The sequence below is a fragment of the Callorhinus ursinus genome, unplaced genomic scaffold (genome assembly GCF_003265705.2).
Source record: "Callorhinus ursinus isolate GAN/ISIS: 27379988/994484 unplaced genomic scaffold, GSC_fseal_2.0 scaffold47, whole genome shotgun sequence".
Lineage (NCBI taxonomy): Eukaryota > Metazoa > Chordata > Mammalia > Carnivora > Otariidae > Callorhinus > Callorhinus ursinus.
Window position 1 is genome coordinate 4,354,938 of NW_027397109.1, and position 19,023 is coordinate 4,373,960.

Here is a 19,023-nt window from a genome sequence, read left to right on the forward strand (position 1 = left end):
CAGAAAGCAAAGCAAAGCCTTTCCACAGAACAGCGCCGAGCGACATGTGTGGGCACACACGCCACACGCGGCTCGGCTTCCCTGCCTCAGAAGCATGGTGATTCTTCCAGAAAGGGAGGGGACCAAATCAGAGACCAAAAATGCATACAGAATTCTTTTATTTAACTTAAACCATGTAGTACTTTACCTACTAGAAAAAAGCAGAGTAAGAGAAACTAAAGTTGCCTTAGCTTCAGCCATTCAAAATAGACAAAGTTTCTTTTTTTTTCTCATAATGTAAAGAATCCAGAGTATATCGCAGTAACAGGAATAAATTCTTACAACAGAATATACAAAAACATTTTGAAATTTTTTTCATCTACTGATTTTTTTATATAAACAGAGGAATTTATTTTTAGGAATAATTTATACACAGAAAGTCATTTTATGTAACAAATTGGCCATGTTATTACCTTTTTTTTTTTACTTTTTTAAAAAACTTTTTTTTTTTAAAAAAAAAAACTTAAAAAATCAGTATTTTTGAAATGCATCCATTGAATTGTGCCTTCTTGTTTAGTTTTTTTTTTTTTTTTTTTGTCCCAGAGGTAGACATACTCTGGCAAACCTCTCCCCTCAGCCTCGCTGGCTTAGAAAGCAGACAGGTGTTTTTGCCAAGCAACTATTCCACCTGTGGCTGTGTCTACGCAACGCCAAACACCTGAATGAACAGTTGAACGCAAAAAAAAAAAAAAAAAAAAACCTAATTGTTTCTGGACCTTTCTCCCATGTAGTGCAAAACATCCAGATGTTTCTACCGATGGAGATTCTGTGGAGAAGTAGAGACATGGCCAGTAATCCATTGGGAGCTAGAGGAAATAGAGTCCAACTGAAACACATTTGTGTGTGTGTGTCGTTTTTACTTAAAAGGACTTGTTTTGGACTAGAAAAATGTGTCTTCGGTGTTCTGCCTTAAATAAAATAAATAGGGTCTCTTCCTTGTTAGAACAAAGCGCAAATCACGACCTGAGGCATGTAAGCGAACGGCCCGTGTGCGCCAGAATCGTCATCGTTCGTGTGACAAGGCTGTGTGCTGCGCTCACTGTGAAGCCATCAGCTGTGCCCTCAAGGCCTTCCCTGTCCAGGCAGCGCACCACAGCGGCGACAAGCAGCCCAACCCGCCGGAGGCTCCGCAGCACCACGGGCACCGCTGGGCTGCCACGCTGCGGCTGTGTCCTTGGCCAGTGAGGTTCCTTCAGTCTGTTAGAGTAGCTACACTCCCAAGGGAAATGGCCAGTCAAAGATGAGCCCCTTCCCAACCAGAGGGTTCTGGAAGACCAAGACACTGAAGATACAGAACTACTTCTTAAATCATCTTTCCTTTGTTATAAACTAGGGCACAAAGCATTGGGGGGAAAAGAGGGTGAACCACGGCCTGGGTCAGGGAAAAATCCTTTTTTTTTTCTTCTTTTTTCTTTCTTTTTTTTTTTTTTTGGCATATTGTAAAGCTCGCTAGGAAACAGGTGTCCTAAAAAAATGGATCACAAACACACATTTGCACACACAGAGAAAAAAAGTGTCTTTAAATTATTTTCGGCAATTATAAACTACAAACATTTTATAAAATTATTCTATGTTCTTACAAAAATGCAATGAAACATTTAATTAGTTCTTGTAAACCAGATCTTCGTCAACTGACTACCCGTAATCTACTGGACTTAAGAGCCCTATTGAAAACGCTAATGAGTGACTAATTAGAACAATGTTTACCAGAAAGATGTGGACACACACAAACGTGGACATACAGATGAGTGATCATTATGTTCTTGCATAAACAAAATAAAACAAAACCCTAAAGTCATGCCCCAGAACTGACAACTGACGGGTGCGGTGCAGTTCGCGGTCTTGACCGATTTCACTGAACTCTGTGACAACAGTGTCCAAAGGAGGATGTTCGGTTTCTTGGTCAAAACCAAATGCCCACGGATGACTGTTGAGCCTTGATGTGGTCTGATACCTTCAGAAACCATCAGGTTCAAAACATGGCCCACACTTCTTCCCAGCCCCGTTCCCCTTCTGCTTGCCAGTCTTTGCTTGGCCTCACGTCATGACCCGGTTACAGTGGTTTCCTACTGTCTCATCATCCCACCGTCAAGGAGTGTCCAGTCTGCTTTTTCTCTAAGTGATCAACGAGTCAGCTAAGCTGGAGGCCTGAAATGAAACCCTCTGGCCTGTCCAAGGTCTGTATCTTCAGCATCTCTGGCAACAGAGGTTCAGTCTAGACAACATCCTCTCTTGAAATTCTCATTTGTACCACCGACTAGTCAGAGGGGAGTAAGAAAGGTTGACTTTCATCACTGGTGCTTACAGGGTGGATCTGGTCCGTATCTCCCAATGCTGCTTAGCCCAGGAAATAAAAAAAAAACAGCCGACAAACACAAAAGTAACAGTAACAAAAGAACAAACCCCAAACCTTACATGTATTAGTGGGACTGCTGGAATGGGCCAAGGCATACTGTGGAGCATTACTGCCAACTGGAGGGTGCCTGTGTTTTGGAAAGGAGTTGCCGTTGACATCGGCCACCATAGGGGGACCCAGCAGTGACAGCTGCGGACCTTGGACCGAGCATCCTAACCTCCTCACCGATCTGAGCTCGTGTGACCTTGCCACGACAGCAGCCTGCATCACGCACAGCCTCCTGCCTGTGGAGGTGAGCTGCTGAGAGAGAGGCTTTGGTGGAACAAACTGGCCTACAGTGTGGCATCGTACTTGGCTCGTCAATCTGTTATCCCAACCAAAGCACGTCACCTCCTGCCAAGCATTTTGCCGTCGGGTGGTTCCACAATAAGCACTTTTTTTCTATTTTACCAAGCCACGTTTCCTCCCATCAAAATGTCCCAGGTCCTAAGCAACAGGCTGGAAGGAGAGGCCAGTGTTGGCCACGAACATGGTCTTCTATCTTCCATGGAGGAAGCTCATTCCAATTGTGTGTCAAATGTCGTGACATCCCATAAAGGAGAGCTGGGGTGGTCTGGGGCTCACACAGCTGAAGTTCGACAGTGTCTCCAGAATACACCAGCTCCTGCTGCCTCAGGGAAGGGCTGTGTGTGCTAATGTTTTAATGCGCACATCAATTCGATGATGTGCCTCAGTGGTTCACGTCACTTCAAGCAGTGTGAGCTGCTATCAGAAGGAGGTTGCATGGAAAATGCCACAACTCAGCTTGATTAGATTACTTGGAGCATACAAGAGAGAAAAAATCAAGAAGAGGTGGGAAAATCAGCACAAAATTAGGCTAGAACTGTGGATAGATGATGCCTTAGGATAGTCAAGGTGGGTGGTTTGGTCCAGTAAAATGACTGCACCATCACACAAGCAAAATTTTCTTTTATTTAAGTGTTTCTGAAGCATTTGTTATGGGCACTACACTATTAGTGTTTTCTTTCTACCTAAAGAAAATCCACCTACATAAAACAAAAACAAAGGGACACCAACAACTCGGGACAGTTTAAACAAAACCCTTATAACCAGCTGAATGATCTGTAGAAATCCAGTTGCGGAAACCGGTAGGTATGTGCAAAAGAGGAGCGGCCACTATTCCAAGGGGTCACCTACAGTGTGGAAGAAGAAAACCCTGATCCAACAGTATTTCTCAGTGACCTTAAGATGCCAGGGGCCTTGGGAAAAGAGGGTAGTGTTCTCGCAGGAGGAAGCGCGCTCCTGAGCTTAACCGTGGTGCTGGAACGGAAAGGAGCCATCCCCACTTCGGGCAGACCCCCAGCACCTTTCCCGGATGGGGTCACCAGGGCCTGGGGGAGCAGCTGCTGGAGTCGGGCTATGCGCCCTCCACCCCTGTGAGCAGTGGGAGGGCGGGATGGGGGTGCGGCCCTGGCGGGAGACACACCACCCCGGAAGGAGGCTGGGCACCCTCCACCAGCCCTTTCCAGCCCGAAGGTTTGGTCTCTGTTTTCCCCTGGGGGAGGAGGAGATGAGGGTGAAGTTGAGGAACAGTCCGGGGGGGGGGGGGGGGCAGACACTTGTCTCCTCTGTACAACCTGAATGGGCCTGCAGGTCAGGAACCTCTGCATTCCCCCGCAGGCCTGGCAGACCGAGCCCTCAAAAGCACTGATGTGGCTGCACCACTGAACTTGACCCAGTGCAGCGACGGCTCGATCCCACCTCGGGCAGGCCTGGCCCACGGCGGCCAGAGCAGCGGCTCACATCCAAACATCGCACCTTTCCAAGTGGGACTCTAACCCAGAGACTGACGGGGGAGGGGGGGACCCCCCCTCCCGGGGTCCTTCCTGTCCTCCCAGCCTAGGAAACGAGTGCTCTTCCAATGACAGAGTCTGTCTGTCCTTCAAGCTGCACGGAGTCCCTTTCAAAGCCAGCCAGCCCCGGGGGCAGCCGAGCGGCCTCCCCGCTGCGTGCCTCTGCTCGCCTCCCAGCAGAGTGCGGGCGCCCCGGGCCGGGAGGAAGGAAATCCTAACACCTCACAACCTCTTAGGAAACCAAGTCAGGAGAAGAACGAAAGCAACACAAAACGAGACATCTCAGAAAAAGGCAAGCTGTCTGACGTGAGTGGAGAGGGGGTATTAGTGTTGCTTCGACCCCGGACACAGCCTGGGCTCTCCCTGCCTCGCCTGGTGCACGTGGCCTGCGGCGTAGATGAGGTTACCAGTAGCAACGGCACGCTGTCAGGCGCTGAGAAATGTGAGATGTACCCTTGTGTACATATACACATATAAAAAATAAGAGTGAGGTAGATAAATGTTTGAAAACCAAAACCAAAACAAACCAACAAAAGCAAAAAAAACCCAAAACTGTCCTGTCTTACACACACACATACACACACACACACAACCCTTTTCTCAGTATTTAAATTCATAATGGGGCTTCTCTACAGTGATTGAAACTGGTATCACAAAATAAATTAAAAGAAAACTCCTACATATAATACCTTCTTAATTTTTTTCTTTTTTCTCATTTTTTTTTTTTAAGGGAAAAAACTATGGGACAGAGGCTTGAGAAAGTCGTAGGGCTGAAGCTACTGACAAGCAGAAAAGCACTGCGCACTGGCTTTCTCGCCTTTAATCTCCAGTCACAACTAGCAATCGTCATATTTGAGCTTTGTTCTTACTCATAATTCAAACATTTCCATCCCAGAAGCAACTCGTGTGCTGTCATCACTCTGGTGAGAAGTGCTAAGAACTAAACAAAACAAGACCCCCGGGCCCCGAGGACTTGGATTCCTGGCCAAGGAAAAGCGAGCCAGCGCCAGGGCTCTGGTCCCCGGGGAGTGAACACAGGGCTCCCCGGCCACCGCAGCAGTGCTCGCCCCGACCAGGGCCCTCAGGCCGGCAGACCTGGGCGGGGGGGGGCTTGCTGCCGCCCCGAGGAGGCTGCCCCTGCGGCCCCCTCCCCGCCAGCACCAGGAGGTGCCTGGGGATTTTCAGGTTCTTAAAGACAGGTAGGTTGGTCTGGAGGGTGGTGGTGGGAGCCACAGAGGGGTCCGCTGGAGCCCGCTCTGCTGCACCCTGGGACTCAGCAGCTGTTTCTCATGGGATGGAAGGATTAAATATCCATTAAAAAAAATAGTAATCCAAATGCCTAGTTTCTGCAGTTAAAACTGCTGTTGTACCCAAGAATTAAAAAAATAGATATATGTGTGTCACAACCAAAAGGTGAGGGAAAGAGAAGGTGAGACTTTCCAACGAGGGTGACTATACACACGGAACAAGGATGTGCGAAATATTTAACCTTTTTTTTCTGACCTGAGTTTGTATCATGTCTTGCACTGTACCAGACTCCAGCGCTGTGTGAGAGCAGGCTGAGGAGTGGGGTGCCGGCATGCCAGGGCCTGCCCCCCTGGGGGTGCCCACCTGCTGCCCTCACCAGCCTCGTGCCCACAGAGCCTCCGGGTTAGAACGTAACTAACGGGCAGGGGGAGTGGGGAAGGGAGGGTGTATTTATAAAAAGGCATCAAACAGTTCATGGCAAATTATGTTATAGAAGTATCGGTTGCTGGGAAGAGAGGAAGAAAGTCACGCACGCTAGTACAAAGCATAAGAAGTTTCTTGGAGTGAGCAGAAAGGGAAGAAGGGTAGACCTGAAGGTTTTCATAGATTAAATCCACAAAGATAAAGGACAAAAAAAATAGCAGCTTTTTTTTTTCTGTACAGACGTATAGGTGAATATCTGAACCGTAAAAAAGTTATAAAAGTGACATTAAAGACGATGTGTATGCAAACGTTTCATGGTCTAACATAGAACTGTAAGACCCATGAAGAAGTCCTAGTAACAGAGAAAATGCCAACAAAGCTTGAATCCATTTACTGCTTTTCTCCTTACTGTTGTGGTGGTGTTTGAATTTCTTTCCTTGCAAACCTGCATAAACAGTTGGGCTGAGTCCCTGGAAACCCCTTCCCATCTGTGTCCTGGGGGGCCGGGAGCAGGGCATGGGGGGGAAGTGGGGGAACAGGAGACTGGCACATGGACGACCTTTCCTCAAAGCCTGTCTGCCGGGCTCTCGACAGGGCCTGTTTTCTCCAGAATTCCTGGGGGCTAGCAGGTGGGGCTGGGGAAGAGGGGATTCAGCCTCTCCCAGTCTCCACTGAGAGAAAAATCCCATTCTGTCCACTTCCCCCAAATAATAACCTACTCAAAAGCAACTAGACCTGTGTGAACGTAAGGCTGGAAAAGAACACCAGGGGCGATCAGATGGAGTGCATCCTCAGCGTGGCTCTTAAATGGCGGGACTAGATACCATGCTCGCCCCATGCCTCTGGAAACAAGGAAAAAAGTGTCGGGATCGGGAGGGAGGAAGTTGAGGGTTTTGGCAGAATTTGGCAGCATTAAAATGGTAACAACCTTGAATGAGTGATGGCCCTTTTACAATTTCGTATGTCCCTAAAAAGGTGAAAGATAGTTTAAAAAAATTCCGTCTCAACGTGGTTTTTGTTGTTGTTGTTTTTATAAAGACCTACGGTGACAGGCAGGTGTTTATGGGGGCAATGTGGGGCCACAGGGAGGGCCAGCCAGTTCCTCACTCTGATCAAAAGGGCGTCCCAGCTGGGCTTGGGCAAAGGTTTTTCCCTTAGGAAGCAGAAAGAAAGAGAAAGGTGGGAGAGAAGAGGGAGGGAGGGAGACAGGTCTGAGAGGAGTGACGGGGAAAGCGTAAGGAGACTCGATTCTCCAGTGCTCTGTTGCTATTAAGTGTTGTCATTAAGGTTCTTAAAGGCCCGTGTCAGTTAAGGGTTTGGGTAGGGAAATAAAAAGCTGCTTGCATATTGGAAAAAGGAACACCCCAAATGTGTTTACTGCAGACAAGCTGTCTTCCATGGGCAGCACTGGCAGGCCTGAAGATCCACTGAGGTACAGGAGGCTGTGGATAGATTGTTCGGACTCTCCCCCTCCCCCCGGCCCCCCCCCCCCCCCCCCCCCCCCCCCCCGCCGCCCAGCGTGCACACACATTACTGTCTGCACGGGAATCGGGAGCCAAGGATCAGCAGGTCGAAGACTGGGGCAGGGGCAAGGCCCTCTCGTTCTTGCGTCCCCCGTTCATGTGCGCGTAAGGCTGTCTCTCGTCGAAGCTGGCTCGGAGAACCAGCACGCCAGGGCCCGGGCCGTTCTCGGCCTTGTGTCCTGAGTGTCTGTCGGGCAGTGGCAGGGAGGACGAGGAGGCGGAGGGGTCCAGGGGGACGCTCTCCATGTTCTCGGGCTCCAGGTCCAGCTCCTCGGGCTCGGGCGGCTTGTTCTCCTCGCTGTAGTAGAAGGACACCTCCCGGAAGCCGGGCTCCATCTCGTCCTTGATGCTGCTGATGATCTCCAGGAAGGAAGGCCTCATCTTGGGGTTGTACTGCCAGCACATGCGCATCAGTTCAAACCTGAGGTAAAGACAGACAGGAGATGCGCCCCGCCGCCAATGGTGGCCGTGGCCGTGGCCGTGGCCGCGCAGCGTCCCGGGCCACTTGCTGTGGTCTCCCCATGACACGTGGGCACGGGAGCGCTGCAGGCGGCACTGCCCCCTGAGACTCGGTCTTTCTCTCTCGGGGGCCCGAGGGGCCCTCAGCTTCTCCCGTCTCACGTCCCACCATGGCTTTCGCTTTACCCAGGGCCCAGGACCCTCCGGGGGACTAGACCTAAGTGCTCCTCTCCCGGGGAGGACAACTCCAGGTTCACACAACCGTCTGTCGTCATAGGTATTATGGTGACAATGCTAAGGTATAAAAACGGGTGCTTGGGTGGCACCATCGGCGGGGCATCCGACTCTCAGCTTCAGCTCAGGCCGTGATCTCAGGGTCGTGGGATCGAGCCCCGCGTCGGGCTCTGCGCTCAGCAGGCAGTCTGCTTGAGATTCTCTCTCTCCCTCTCTCTCTGGCTCTCCCTCCACTCTCTCTCTAAAACAAATCTTTAAAAAAAATAAAAACATAGTATTCTATTTAAAGCGTCTCTTATAACCACTGATGGAACCTTATTTCCGGAATTAGAGTGCAGGAAACCTCTGGTGTTTCCGTAGTAAGGGTTAGGGCAGATGGCAGCTCTCCCGACGGTGAGCGCTCTTTTAATCCCGCCTCTGCTGTTTCTGAGCCTCCCCCAGTGGCTGCGGCCAGGCCGGCGGGCCTGCAGAACAGACGGCAGGAGCGCGCCTTCCAAGTCGTCCGGGGCCCTGGCCAGCGCCGGCCAGCCTGCCCGCTGCGCGTGCCACGACACACAGCCCGGCCTCCGATCCGGGCTGCCCCTCCGAACTGAGTGACAGTCCTAGTGACGACCTGCAGCCAGAGCCCACCAAGGCAGCAGGGGCCGGTAGGGGTCGGCAGGGCAGGCAGCAAACACAGCGTGACACCCGCGCTGGGTCTCACCAGCTGCACCGCAGTGGCACTTGGGCCCCAAACTTCTGCGAAGCCCTCAGAGCCAAGTGGACCACTGGGAGTCTTCCTGGCAACGGGAAGGGGCCCCCCCGAGAGCCGGAAGGAGAAAGGAGGAATGAGGTGGTGCGGCCAGCTGACCTGGGCGGGGGGTGGCTGGGCTTTGACAAGAGTTCGGGGAGGCCGGGGGAGGAGGGGATGCTTCTGATTAACCCACAATGCAGACAGACCCAGCTTCGTAGACCTTGGGAGTGGAAAGGAGGGTGACCGAGCAAACATCCAGGCTGGCCCCAGAGCCGGAGGCGGCCACAGTTCCGAGAAGGGACTGGCCAGTGGCCCTTCTAGCTGAAGAGATGCTTTTCAATAAAAATGGCTACATGGAACTCCCCATATTTAGGAAGCACAGAGCACCCCAAATTGGCTTCTAGCCTTTGGGCTGACCACTAGACTGACAGATAATTTGCTTCTGTCTGGGCCCCGGGAAGAAGCCAGGGGACAGGCCAGTGGGACACAGAAACCAGCCTGCAGACAGAAAGCTCCTAAGCTGACGGGGCCAGCTACCTTCAAAGACCTGGGGGAAAAGGTGTCAGGTCGTTGGAGGGAAGACGACATGACCTTGAGGGAGGGTGGGCACAGGAGCAGGCTTTCGGCCTGTGTTGCTGTTTTTGTAAATCATGTTTTACTGGAACAGCCACGCCCATGTGTTCATAGGTCTGTGGCTGCTCTCAAGGGGGGCCAACTTCTAGTTGAGTAGTTGGAACAGAGACTGGCCAAGGAGCCCAAAATATTCGCTGTGTGGCCCTATATCGAACACGTCTGCTACCTGTGCTCTGGCAGCAGAAGATCTGGACGAAATGTGAAGACCAACTGGATGTTCCCCTCCCAACACAGCCCCGTGCCGTTCAGCCCAGCCGCTAGCCGCCGGCCAGGACTGGCCTCTGCCCCCCGCGCTCCGAGACGCACACGGGGCGGCGCACGGGGTTTTACACGTGCCGACTGCTTTCATCCTCACAAGTCCGGGGGGCTGGCGCCCGAGACTATATGCCCACTGCGTAGGCGAGGAAGCGGAAGCCCCAAGAGATGACACAGTTTGTCCCAACAGCGAGGGCGGAGTGGGATGGAGAGCTCGATCAAAGAGCAGGGCTGGGTTCTGACCACCACCCACCTCAGGGAAAGGGGCACTTTCTCAGCCTCAGCAAGAACCACTGTGGTCCCCCCCTGCCCCCCAGGAGACCGGTTCCTCTCCTCGAGTCACAAGTGTTGTTGGGGATTTGCACTGATAAACAGGCAGCTCCTGCCTCGGGTCAGATGGCAAACAAGCCTGCGTTCCCTGACCTCCCATTACTGCCCAGGGAGAAGGACTCCCCCCACCCCCCCGCACAGTACACGAGGCCCCTCTCTATGGCTCTGCCACGCTCTCCTCTCTGGCTGACCGACCTGTCCCCGACTAGAAGCGCGGCTGGGGGCCAGGGCCAGGAGCACGTGATGGGGTGACGGGCCCTGGCTCAGGGCTGCTGCGGCCGGGGGCGGGGGTGCTGAGGAGGTGCCACCAGCCAGCAGGGGAACGACCCGGGGTGACAATAGCACAAACGACCATGTGAGGCCCCAGTCACAGCCCTTCCAGGGCTGCCCATAAAAGGAAGTCTTTTTCACTCTGTAGGATTCAAGACCTTGTTTACACTATCTCCACAAGAAAACTTTCCAGTAGACTCTAGAAGGATTTATGGGCTGATAAAGCTCTTCTGTAAAAAAGCCCCATGTTTTACAACTAGTTGGCTCTGGTGAGGCCGAGCTGTCCTTTCCTGAATGCCCCCTTGTGGGGGCCGGGGGGGGTGCGCAGCCCCTTCACCCCCGGGGGTGGGGGAAGAGATGGACCAGAGCTGCTTGCTGCCCGGCCCTGCGGTGAAGCCGCTTAAGGGAGACATGTGTGACCCCGGAGGGTAGCGTGAGGGAAGAGGGACAACTGGCCTGCCCCCTCCCATCCTGCACACAGAGGGGCCTCCAGATTGCCACCCTACTCTTGGCCCTGCTGGGCATGCACGCAGGTTGTGAGCACGAGCCAAGACGTGAGAGGCAGCCCAGTCCACGCGGCCACCTTGCAACAAAGACTAGATTCCAGAAAGGTCCGGAAGGGCTGGGTGTGCCCCTCCTCCACCTCCTCCTGGCAGCCTGGGGACAGCCAGGATTGTCCCTTGAGCCTCCTCTCAGCTTGGGCCGGCAGGGGGACACAGCAGGTCTGCCTGACCCCTCACCCCACGCCACTCTGTCTTTGGGCTGAGATCAAACGCAGGGCCCAGGTACCGTGGGACAGCCCATGGTCGCAGCACGGCTAACCACGCGAGGACAGCCATTCCTGACTGTTTGGATTCTACTCCAGCACCCGATTCCCACAAAACCAGCACAGGATCACCAGCGAGGAGGGAGCTTTAATCAGCAAGAGGAAAAAGTGCATTTGAAAACTGCAAAACCCACCAGAGTCTACTGAATCTGTTCCAGACTCATCTATGAGTTGGTGACTCTCTGGGCCAGAAACTTCAAATTCTGTCCTGAGTGCTGTGTACTGAGGACTGGCCCTGGCAAGGGTCTGAACGTGTGACACTGGAAGTTTTATGGAAGACCATTTGGCTTCTTGGCCCAGGGCTTAGACTCCGGCACACCTCTGCTCTATCTGTCCTGCAGCAGTAGAATCCAGCCCTGCTACCCGACTTCTGAGAGCTAGGACCATGCCTTACAGTCGTCTCTGGGGTGTCAGCAGTCAGCATGTAGCCAGAGGGGCTCAAGGATATTCGTGGTGTAAGTACAGAGATGTGAGATAGGCTTTGTCATCCTTTTAAAATGCGGAACCACCAGCGAACCACAAGTCAAATCTGATCTCGTGCCACTTGTTAAATTAACTCAAACCGAGTCTCGGTGTTAGACTCGCAAGCCTAGACTCTCTGTGGCTTGGACCGTGGAGCCTTTCCTCTAAAGCCTTAAGCACACGGCGCCGTTGAGGGGATGGGGACTACTGGCCACTCCAGCGGAGCCTACTTCAACTGCTTGTGGGCATCGCCAAGATGCTGATACAGAGCTGAGGGCCCCCAGCAGCCACTGCACACCCCACCCCCCACGTTACCCTGCTGGGATCTGCTCAGACCTCTGGAGCCACACAACTGAAGTGGTCTCTCTCCCACTTTGGAGGCCCAGCAGGGCTTTGGGGCAACTCCCAAGAGCTCGGCGACTCTCCTCTCCTCTGGGACAAACAGGAGTCCATTCTTTCAGTGCCTATGTAACAAAAGAACTCCTCTCCCAGAACACTCCTTTACCTAAGCTCATCAGTAAGTTCAGGACAACACAGACACTCCCCATACAACCAACTCGCCTCCTTTCATTTTGTTATCTTCTTAGAAGGGAGAACAGTTTGCCACAGGGGTTCTGGATGGCGAAGCAGAAATGCCTCGTGAATTAAACATTTAATATCCAAGAGTAACCTCTCCATGTGAATTTCCTGGTCACTCTGTGCTGGGAACAGGAAGTTTACCGCTTTTCCCATGGCAGGTGGGCTGCTTCCCAGGCATATTAAATTAATATCAAAACTCCAGTCACCAGGAGGTAGGTCAACTTCAGGAGTCCCACAAGTTTCTCAGCGGCCAACACTTATCTGAGTCAAAGAGAAAGCTCAAAAAACAATACCTCTCCTCCCACCACCCCCAAACCATGTGAACGAAACACACACCTGGTTTCTCGGACTGTCTCTAAGCTTGCCACAACACCCCAGGTTCTAGCCACCGCCTCTGTTCTGCACCAGACACTTGGATGCAAATTCAGTGGGCATCACTCCTCATACTCCATTACTTAGATTTCTGCTCTGAAGGAAGATTTTTCTCTTAATGGGCTGACAAGAATAGAGTGACCACACTGTTCAGACAGAACAGTACCTGTGAGAGAAACTGGGAGTCAGTGGGCTGTGGTAGCCAGCCCCCAGGGACCCCCACCTCCTGGTATGCATGCCCCCTGTAATCCACCATGTCACAGAGGGCTGCCCCCTGAGGTTAGGCCATAAAGGCCACTGTGGCTTCTGCTCTGCCCTGGAATCACTTGCTCTTGGGCAGGGTGGGCAAGCTACAGGCGCCCATGGCCCAAATCTACCCTACGGGCCGATTTTGTAAGCCCTAGGAGCTAAGAATGGTTTCTATATTTAAAAGTGGTTGAAAAAAAATCAAAATAAGAATAATATTTTGTGACGTGAAAATTATGGGAAATTCAAACTTCAGTATCCCCAAATCAAGTTGTGTGGGGGCACAGCCATGGCTCGATCACATGGTATCTGTGACTGCTTTGGTGCTATGACAGAGGTGAGTGGCTGTCATTGGGACCATATAGGCCCCTGGAGCTGAAAATATTTCCTCTCTGCCCTTCTAGAGGAAGCGTCTGCTGAGCCCTGCTTGAGGAGAAGCCCACTGCCTGGCACTTGGCCACACGGGTATGCCACCCTGGAAGTGGGTCCCAGCCCCAGTCAAGCCTTCTGCTGACTGCAGCCCTGGCCAAGAGACTCGGAGCCCGAGCCGTTCAGCCAAGCCGCTCCCGGCTTCCCAGCCTTCGGAAACTCCGTAGGATGGCAAATGCTTATCGTTGTTTTAAACTATTAGGTTTGGGATAATGTTGTACTGTAATAAAAAACTGGTACAGGTCGGGAGAGGGAGTGTTTCCACGGTAGGCAAGAAAATGCACTAAGTGACCTTTTTTTTTCCTTTTAAACTAAGTGCCTTTTGAGTCTAACTTTGGGTCCTGAAGTCTGAAGAGGCTAATTGGGAAGGTTCTCGAGGGACCTGGGAAACCCCGTTGCCTCCCACCCTGTCTCAGCCACCCCCCCCCCCCCCCCCTATTGCCCTGCCCCCTGAGAAGCAGAGTCTCCTGTCACTGGTAGGCCTAACTCTGAGCCCCATGTCTAGGACCATGCAAATTTCCTACTCTAGGCCCATGCTCAGATGATCAGTGGGTTCCCCTGCCCCCAACACACACACACACACACACACACACACACACACACACACACACACACTCACACCGATGCAAGGATGCTGCTTTCCCTATGGCAGTCGTGGGTCCTCTTTCTTAATTCCGTGCAAACTGTCTGTGGGATAGAACAGGCTTCAGCTGAACAAACATTCAGAAGCAGCAGTTACAGGGCATAGGGCCCAGCTAATGTACTCTGCAGCACAGGGGTGCTACACTGAGTCTCCCCCAGCCCGTGGGCCCTGCAGCTGCGCAGTCAGGGCCATGGGAACAAGGCCTCCCACGTCTACGTGGAGCTGGGGAGGTTCAGTCTTGGTAGCAACCAAGTCCTTCAGAAAAAAACACAAAACCGTGGTTTGTTGACAGACAGTGGTTTCTGCTTCCCAAGCTGTGGCAGCCAGACCCTAAGATGCGCCCCAAGATTCCTGCCCCCGGTGTAAATGCGTCGTGTAACCCCTCACCTGAATGTGGGTTGGACTAAGGAAGATGACGGGATTTCACTCAGTTATTTGAGTTTTCTCATCCGTGGACTCTGAGTTAACCAAAAGGGAGATTATCTGGGGGTAGATGTGGCTTAATCAGGTAAAACAAATGGTAAAAGCAACAGAGAGATGCTCTTGCTGGCTCTGAAGAAGGAAGCTGCTCCGGTGGGAGAAGACCCGCTCTCTGGAAGGACCCCAGTCCGCAGCCTCAGGGCTGAGGTCCTGCGGACAACCTGAAGGGCGTGGAAGAGGGAGGCCCAGAGCCTCAGATGATGGCGGCCCCAGCCTACATCTGATTTCAGTCTGGTGAGACTGAGCAGAGGGGCCAGCACACCTGTGTCTGGATTCCTGACCCAAGGAAACCGGTGAGAGATTCAAATGAGTGACGCTTTCACGACTGTTGAGGCCAGTTTCCCTGGTACCCAGCTGACATGGTATCCGACTCATATTTGCAAACCACCCCGCCACTCTGAGGCCCCAGCCTGAGGCAGCGCTCCCTTGAGGCAGATCTAGGGGTCTTCCACACAGACACGGAGACAACCAACCACTCCTCTGGGATCCAAACATGTCCTGAAAAGCACTTCTGGAAAATTCCAGAATTGGTCCTGAGGTACTCCCTTCTACCCATTGGGATCCAGAAGAATCTCTGAGCCCCACCTTAACGTGCCTGTGGAAACCAAGTGTATCGCCGCCTACCTGTGCCCGTCCCTGCCCTGCCCCCGACGACCCAGCCGCAGAACACCTTCGCACCCTCCTCTGACTCGTTCCTCCTGTGCACAGACAACGCGGCCCTTTTGCCTTCCGCGGCTCTGACCTCCGCCAACAGAGGGGTCCTAAGAACGCCGAGCAGTGAGGCCCAGGACGCATCATGGATGCTCTGCCCTTATCGGACAAACCTCAGGAACATGACGCTGAATGTCTTTTGTTAAAAAGAAGTGCCAGTGCCAAACCACCAGCGCCCAAAGCTGGGCGTGCCCAGGGCTGTGTCTGCAGGGAGGTCAGCTGAACCTCGAGCCAGGTGCCCCACGGGTCACTGCATGAAGCTCCGGAGAGCATGTGGTTTTCATGGCTTAGGACTTCCATCAGCACTTAGCAGGGAAGAAACCCGAGGGAGCCCCTGTGGCGGCGGCGTGCGCGGGCCACCATCGCACTCAGTGCCAGCCATTGCATCGGAACCAGAAGCATAAGGGAGATGGGGTGAAACTGGGGCAGCTCCATGAAGGCACGGGTTCCTGCCATCAGGATGACCCACTTCTAAACGGCCTCCTGGCCGTCACGGCACCTGCAGGGCCCGAGAGACTGGCTCTCAGAACCCCTCACCACCCCCGCCCCCGGGGGTCACTGATCAGGGAACTGGGAGGGGGAGCGGCGGGGGCCCAGGAGGTACATACAGCATGTCAGGGCAGTTGTCCGGCTTGTCCAGAAGACCGCCCTCCATAACGAAGCGAAGGACCTGCTCGTTGGACAAGCCCTGGTAGGGCTGCTCGGCCAGCGTGGCGATCTCCCAGAGCACGACGCCGAAGGACCTACGGGACACAGGGAAAAACGTGAGGGCTCAGAAAGCCGAGGGCAGACCGCGCAGCCCTTGCCTGCCCAGCACCCCCCGGCCCCGGGTGCCAAGCGACTGTCCGCTGAGCGGCAGCTGAGCGCCTCCTGCAGTGTGCCCGGCACTGTCTTCTGCGGTTGCTGCTCATGTTCCCCGCACAGGAGACGCAGCCCCCAGGCACGGTGGAGGAAGCCGGGGTGGAGGGGGTTTGCCGGGTCCCCCGAAGGGCTAGGAAGCACCTGCACGCTCACGTGAAGGCCAGACAAGCTGAGTTGAGGGCCCCAGCCAGGCCGCCGGCAGGGCAGTGTCTCCCAAACGTGCTCTATCCTGTCATCAAAGGCAGATCCCCAAGCCCTGCCGGGACCCTGGTATAGTGGGCTCGCATGCAGCCTGCCACAGCCAAGCCCGTCACGCACTCTCCGACCGTGGAAACTTGGGCGCAAGGAGCTCTCAGTGCTGCCTGCGGAGTAGCGTCTCCTGGTGAGTTTTTAAAACACACCGATGCCTGGGGTCCTGGATCACAGTTCTCATTTCATTGGTGTGCAGTGTTGGAAAGCTCACCGGGGATCTCCCAGGTCCGGTGGGGCCAGTGGGGAGAGAAGCCCCACGGGGGCTGGGGTTGCGGCTGGCCTGTGGAAGGCTCAGTCTCAGGACGGGGGGTGGTGGGGGGAAGCGAGGAGGGCAGTACTGGCTGGTTATGGGGCTCACGGGCCGCCAGGCATCCTTAAGCAGAGTTTAGCCCAGGCGCAAAAGGGGCTGAGGAGTCAATTCAGCAAGGGGAGCAGTGAGCAATTCTGCCAAGCATGCAGTTTTGCCTGTTGGTTTAGAAGATCCAACTACTGGAAAACAAATGAAAGTATATATACACGCACATAGAAAGTTCAGGTGGATAATGTTGAAAAAAGCGATGCTGTAATCTGCAAAATAAAGGTGACTTCCCAACACACGCTGCCATCTTGCACACATTTTCCTCGGCCTATTTGCCTTTACATTCGGTTCATTTCGGCAGAATAAAGCAGGCTTGTCAGCAGCCAACGGCCCAAGGGGCTTCCGACGGAACCCGGCAAGGCCAGGGGCACGGGCAGATCCACACCGAACATTCTGGGGCCCGGCACTTCCCACGGAGAGCTCTCGGGCCAGGAGTGCCTCCGACTCTGTACCAGAATGTTCTATTCATTGCCTCAGCTATAGCTCCTTTGCCATGAACAAAAGGTTTCTGTGCAAATTGGTACTAAGAGCAGATGTGAGACACAAATATAGAATCTTAGCGGAGGACTGACCCAGCCAAGATCCTTTTTAATTTCCAGTGACCAAGAAACAGTCTTCAGTATTGCACAAGAGATCCAGAAAAGCCAAAGACCCAGAGGCCTCGGTGCGGCATTTGGAGGCTGGGGCCCAGGGCAGCTAGCTTCTCCATCAGCTTCGGCGGCGGGGGAGTGGGGGGAGACCCACACGTCCCGCGGGGCTACGGCTCCTCACCGTCCCGTCGGCTAGGCAGGACAGCCCAGGAAACGACAAGCTTGCTGTTTTTACTGGCTGTGGGCCTCGCCTGAGGGGTCACCTGAGAGCACGGTTCCCTCGCAGAGCCACACGCCTTGCACAGGCTGCAGCAGCCCGGCCTTGCTCACCAGCGCCCGCAGCGACCCTTTCTGCCGCGGGTGCTCGGCCTCAAGCTCCCGGCCCCTTGGCTACCCAGGAACTTCCCGTGTTGCGACCTCACGCCTGTCCCGCAGCCCTGCTCTTCTGGTCCCACTTGAGCAGTCCACCCCAGGTCCTCCATCCCTCGGCCTCGTCGGGGCCCAGCACCGTGCCCGTGGTCCCCCTCACCGGGCCAACAGTACCCCCCGTTTGGGCGCTGGCACCTGACTCCACTGCCTTACTCTCCAGCTAACATGAACATCTTATTTTATTTTTTTAAGATTTTTATTTATTTATTCGACAGAAAGACACAGCGCGCGAGAGAGCACAAGCAGGGGCAGAGGGAGAGGGAGAAGCAGGCTTCCCACGGAGCAGGGAGCCCGATGCGGGGCTCGATCCCAGGACCCTGGGATCACGACCTGAGCCGAAGGCAGAAAGGAGCGTACCGACTGAGCCAACCAGGCGCCCCAAACGTGAACATTTTAAAACACAGTGCCAGGTCACGCTCCTGTGACACGCTTCCTTCAGAAGCTTTACATGTCTTCGTAGAACCTGAAGGATCAGGCCCAAGCCCCTAACACAACGTTGGTCTGAGGCCTTACTTGGTTTCTCTCTACCCTAATTCCCTCAAGGGAGTCCCGCCGGCCTCCACAGGCAGCGAGCCCAGGCCTGCCGCCAGGGCTCCCTCCCCGACCCCCCACAACATTCCCACTGACTGGAACCTGCACCCTCATGTCCCCATCGGTGACAATTCATACTTTAGGGTGCCCTACGACCCCATCTCTTCTGGCTAGGCTTCCGTGACTCTAGCCTGTCAGGATTGCTTCCTCTTCCCCGTAAGACTTCACCCCTCAAGGACAGGGAGTGTGTCTCCAGTCACCCTGTTCTTGCACACGCCGAGCATGTCCTGAGCCTCATCAGGTCCTCGTGATCACACCCGTGAAATAACACAGCAGGTAAGACGCCAGGCTCTCCCCCAGATGCCTTCCCTGGAGTGACTCTCGTGTGACATCCTTGTCGCTTGTCAGCGAGGGCCACTTAATGCTGGAGTCCGGTCATCCTTCACAGGATGTGACCAGCTGTATGGAGTCTAATGGACGGAGGCCGAACCATCTCTACCCAACACCAGGATGGCCCCTGGGGCATCACCACTTGTCACAGGGGCCGTTTAAACACTGATCAAGCTCCTGCAGACCCCGTAGGGCATGCAGACATTCCTAAACACACCTCACCCCTCACCTCACAGATGGAGCAACCAAAGCCCATCATTTGGGATGAGACGTCCCATGGTTTGACCAAGGCCACACAGCCAATCAGAAATAGGCAAAACCCATGTGCTTTTCAAAGCAGGTAATTTGCCATGTGGCACTGGTATTAATGCCATCATATAAAACCAAGTCATGAATTTTGTGGACACATTTCTTCCTGAAACACTGGACAAATGCCTTTGTGTGACACCTTTCCTCATTATGAGCACTGTTCTCCCCCAGAGAAGGGACAACTTGCTGTGAATCTCAC

General features: G+C 53.8%; 2 protein-coding genes across 5 annotated transcripts in view; one reads left to right on the forward strand and one right to left on the reverse strand.

Annotated features, from left to right (window-relative positions):
- The window catches only part of PGPEP1L (pyroglutamyl-peptidase I like), a 43,590-nt gene extending 38,537 nt beyond the window's left edge, over positions 1 to 5,053 (forward strand). For all 3 annotated transcript variants that reach the window (XR_003212305.2, XR_003212308.2, XR_003212307.2), the window contains one exon: positions 4,979 to 5,053. The gene's annotated coding sequence lies outside the window, so the exon portion shown is untranslated. The remainder of the gene's footprint in view (positions 1 to 4,978) is intronic.
- Positions 5,054 to 6,034: 981 nt separating this feature from the next.
- The window catches only part of IGF1R (insulin like growth factor 1 receptor), a 291,314-nt gene continuing 278,325 nt past the window's right edge, over positions 6,035 to 19,023 (reverse strand). For both annotated transcript variants that reach the window (XM_025892942.2, XM_025892943.2), the window contains 2 exons: positions 15,713 to 15,847; positions 6,035 to 7,863 (listed from right to left, as the gene is read on the reverse strand). In XM_025892942.2, the coding sequence (XP_025748727.1) occupies positions 7,482 to 7,863; positions 15,713 to 15,847 (517 nt within the window). In that variant the 3' untranslated portion in view covers positions 6,035 to 7,481. The remainder of the gene's footprint in view (positions 7,864 to 15,712; positions 15,848 to 19,023) is intronic.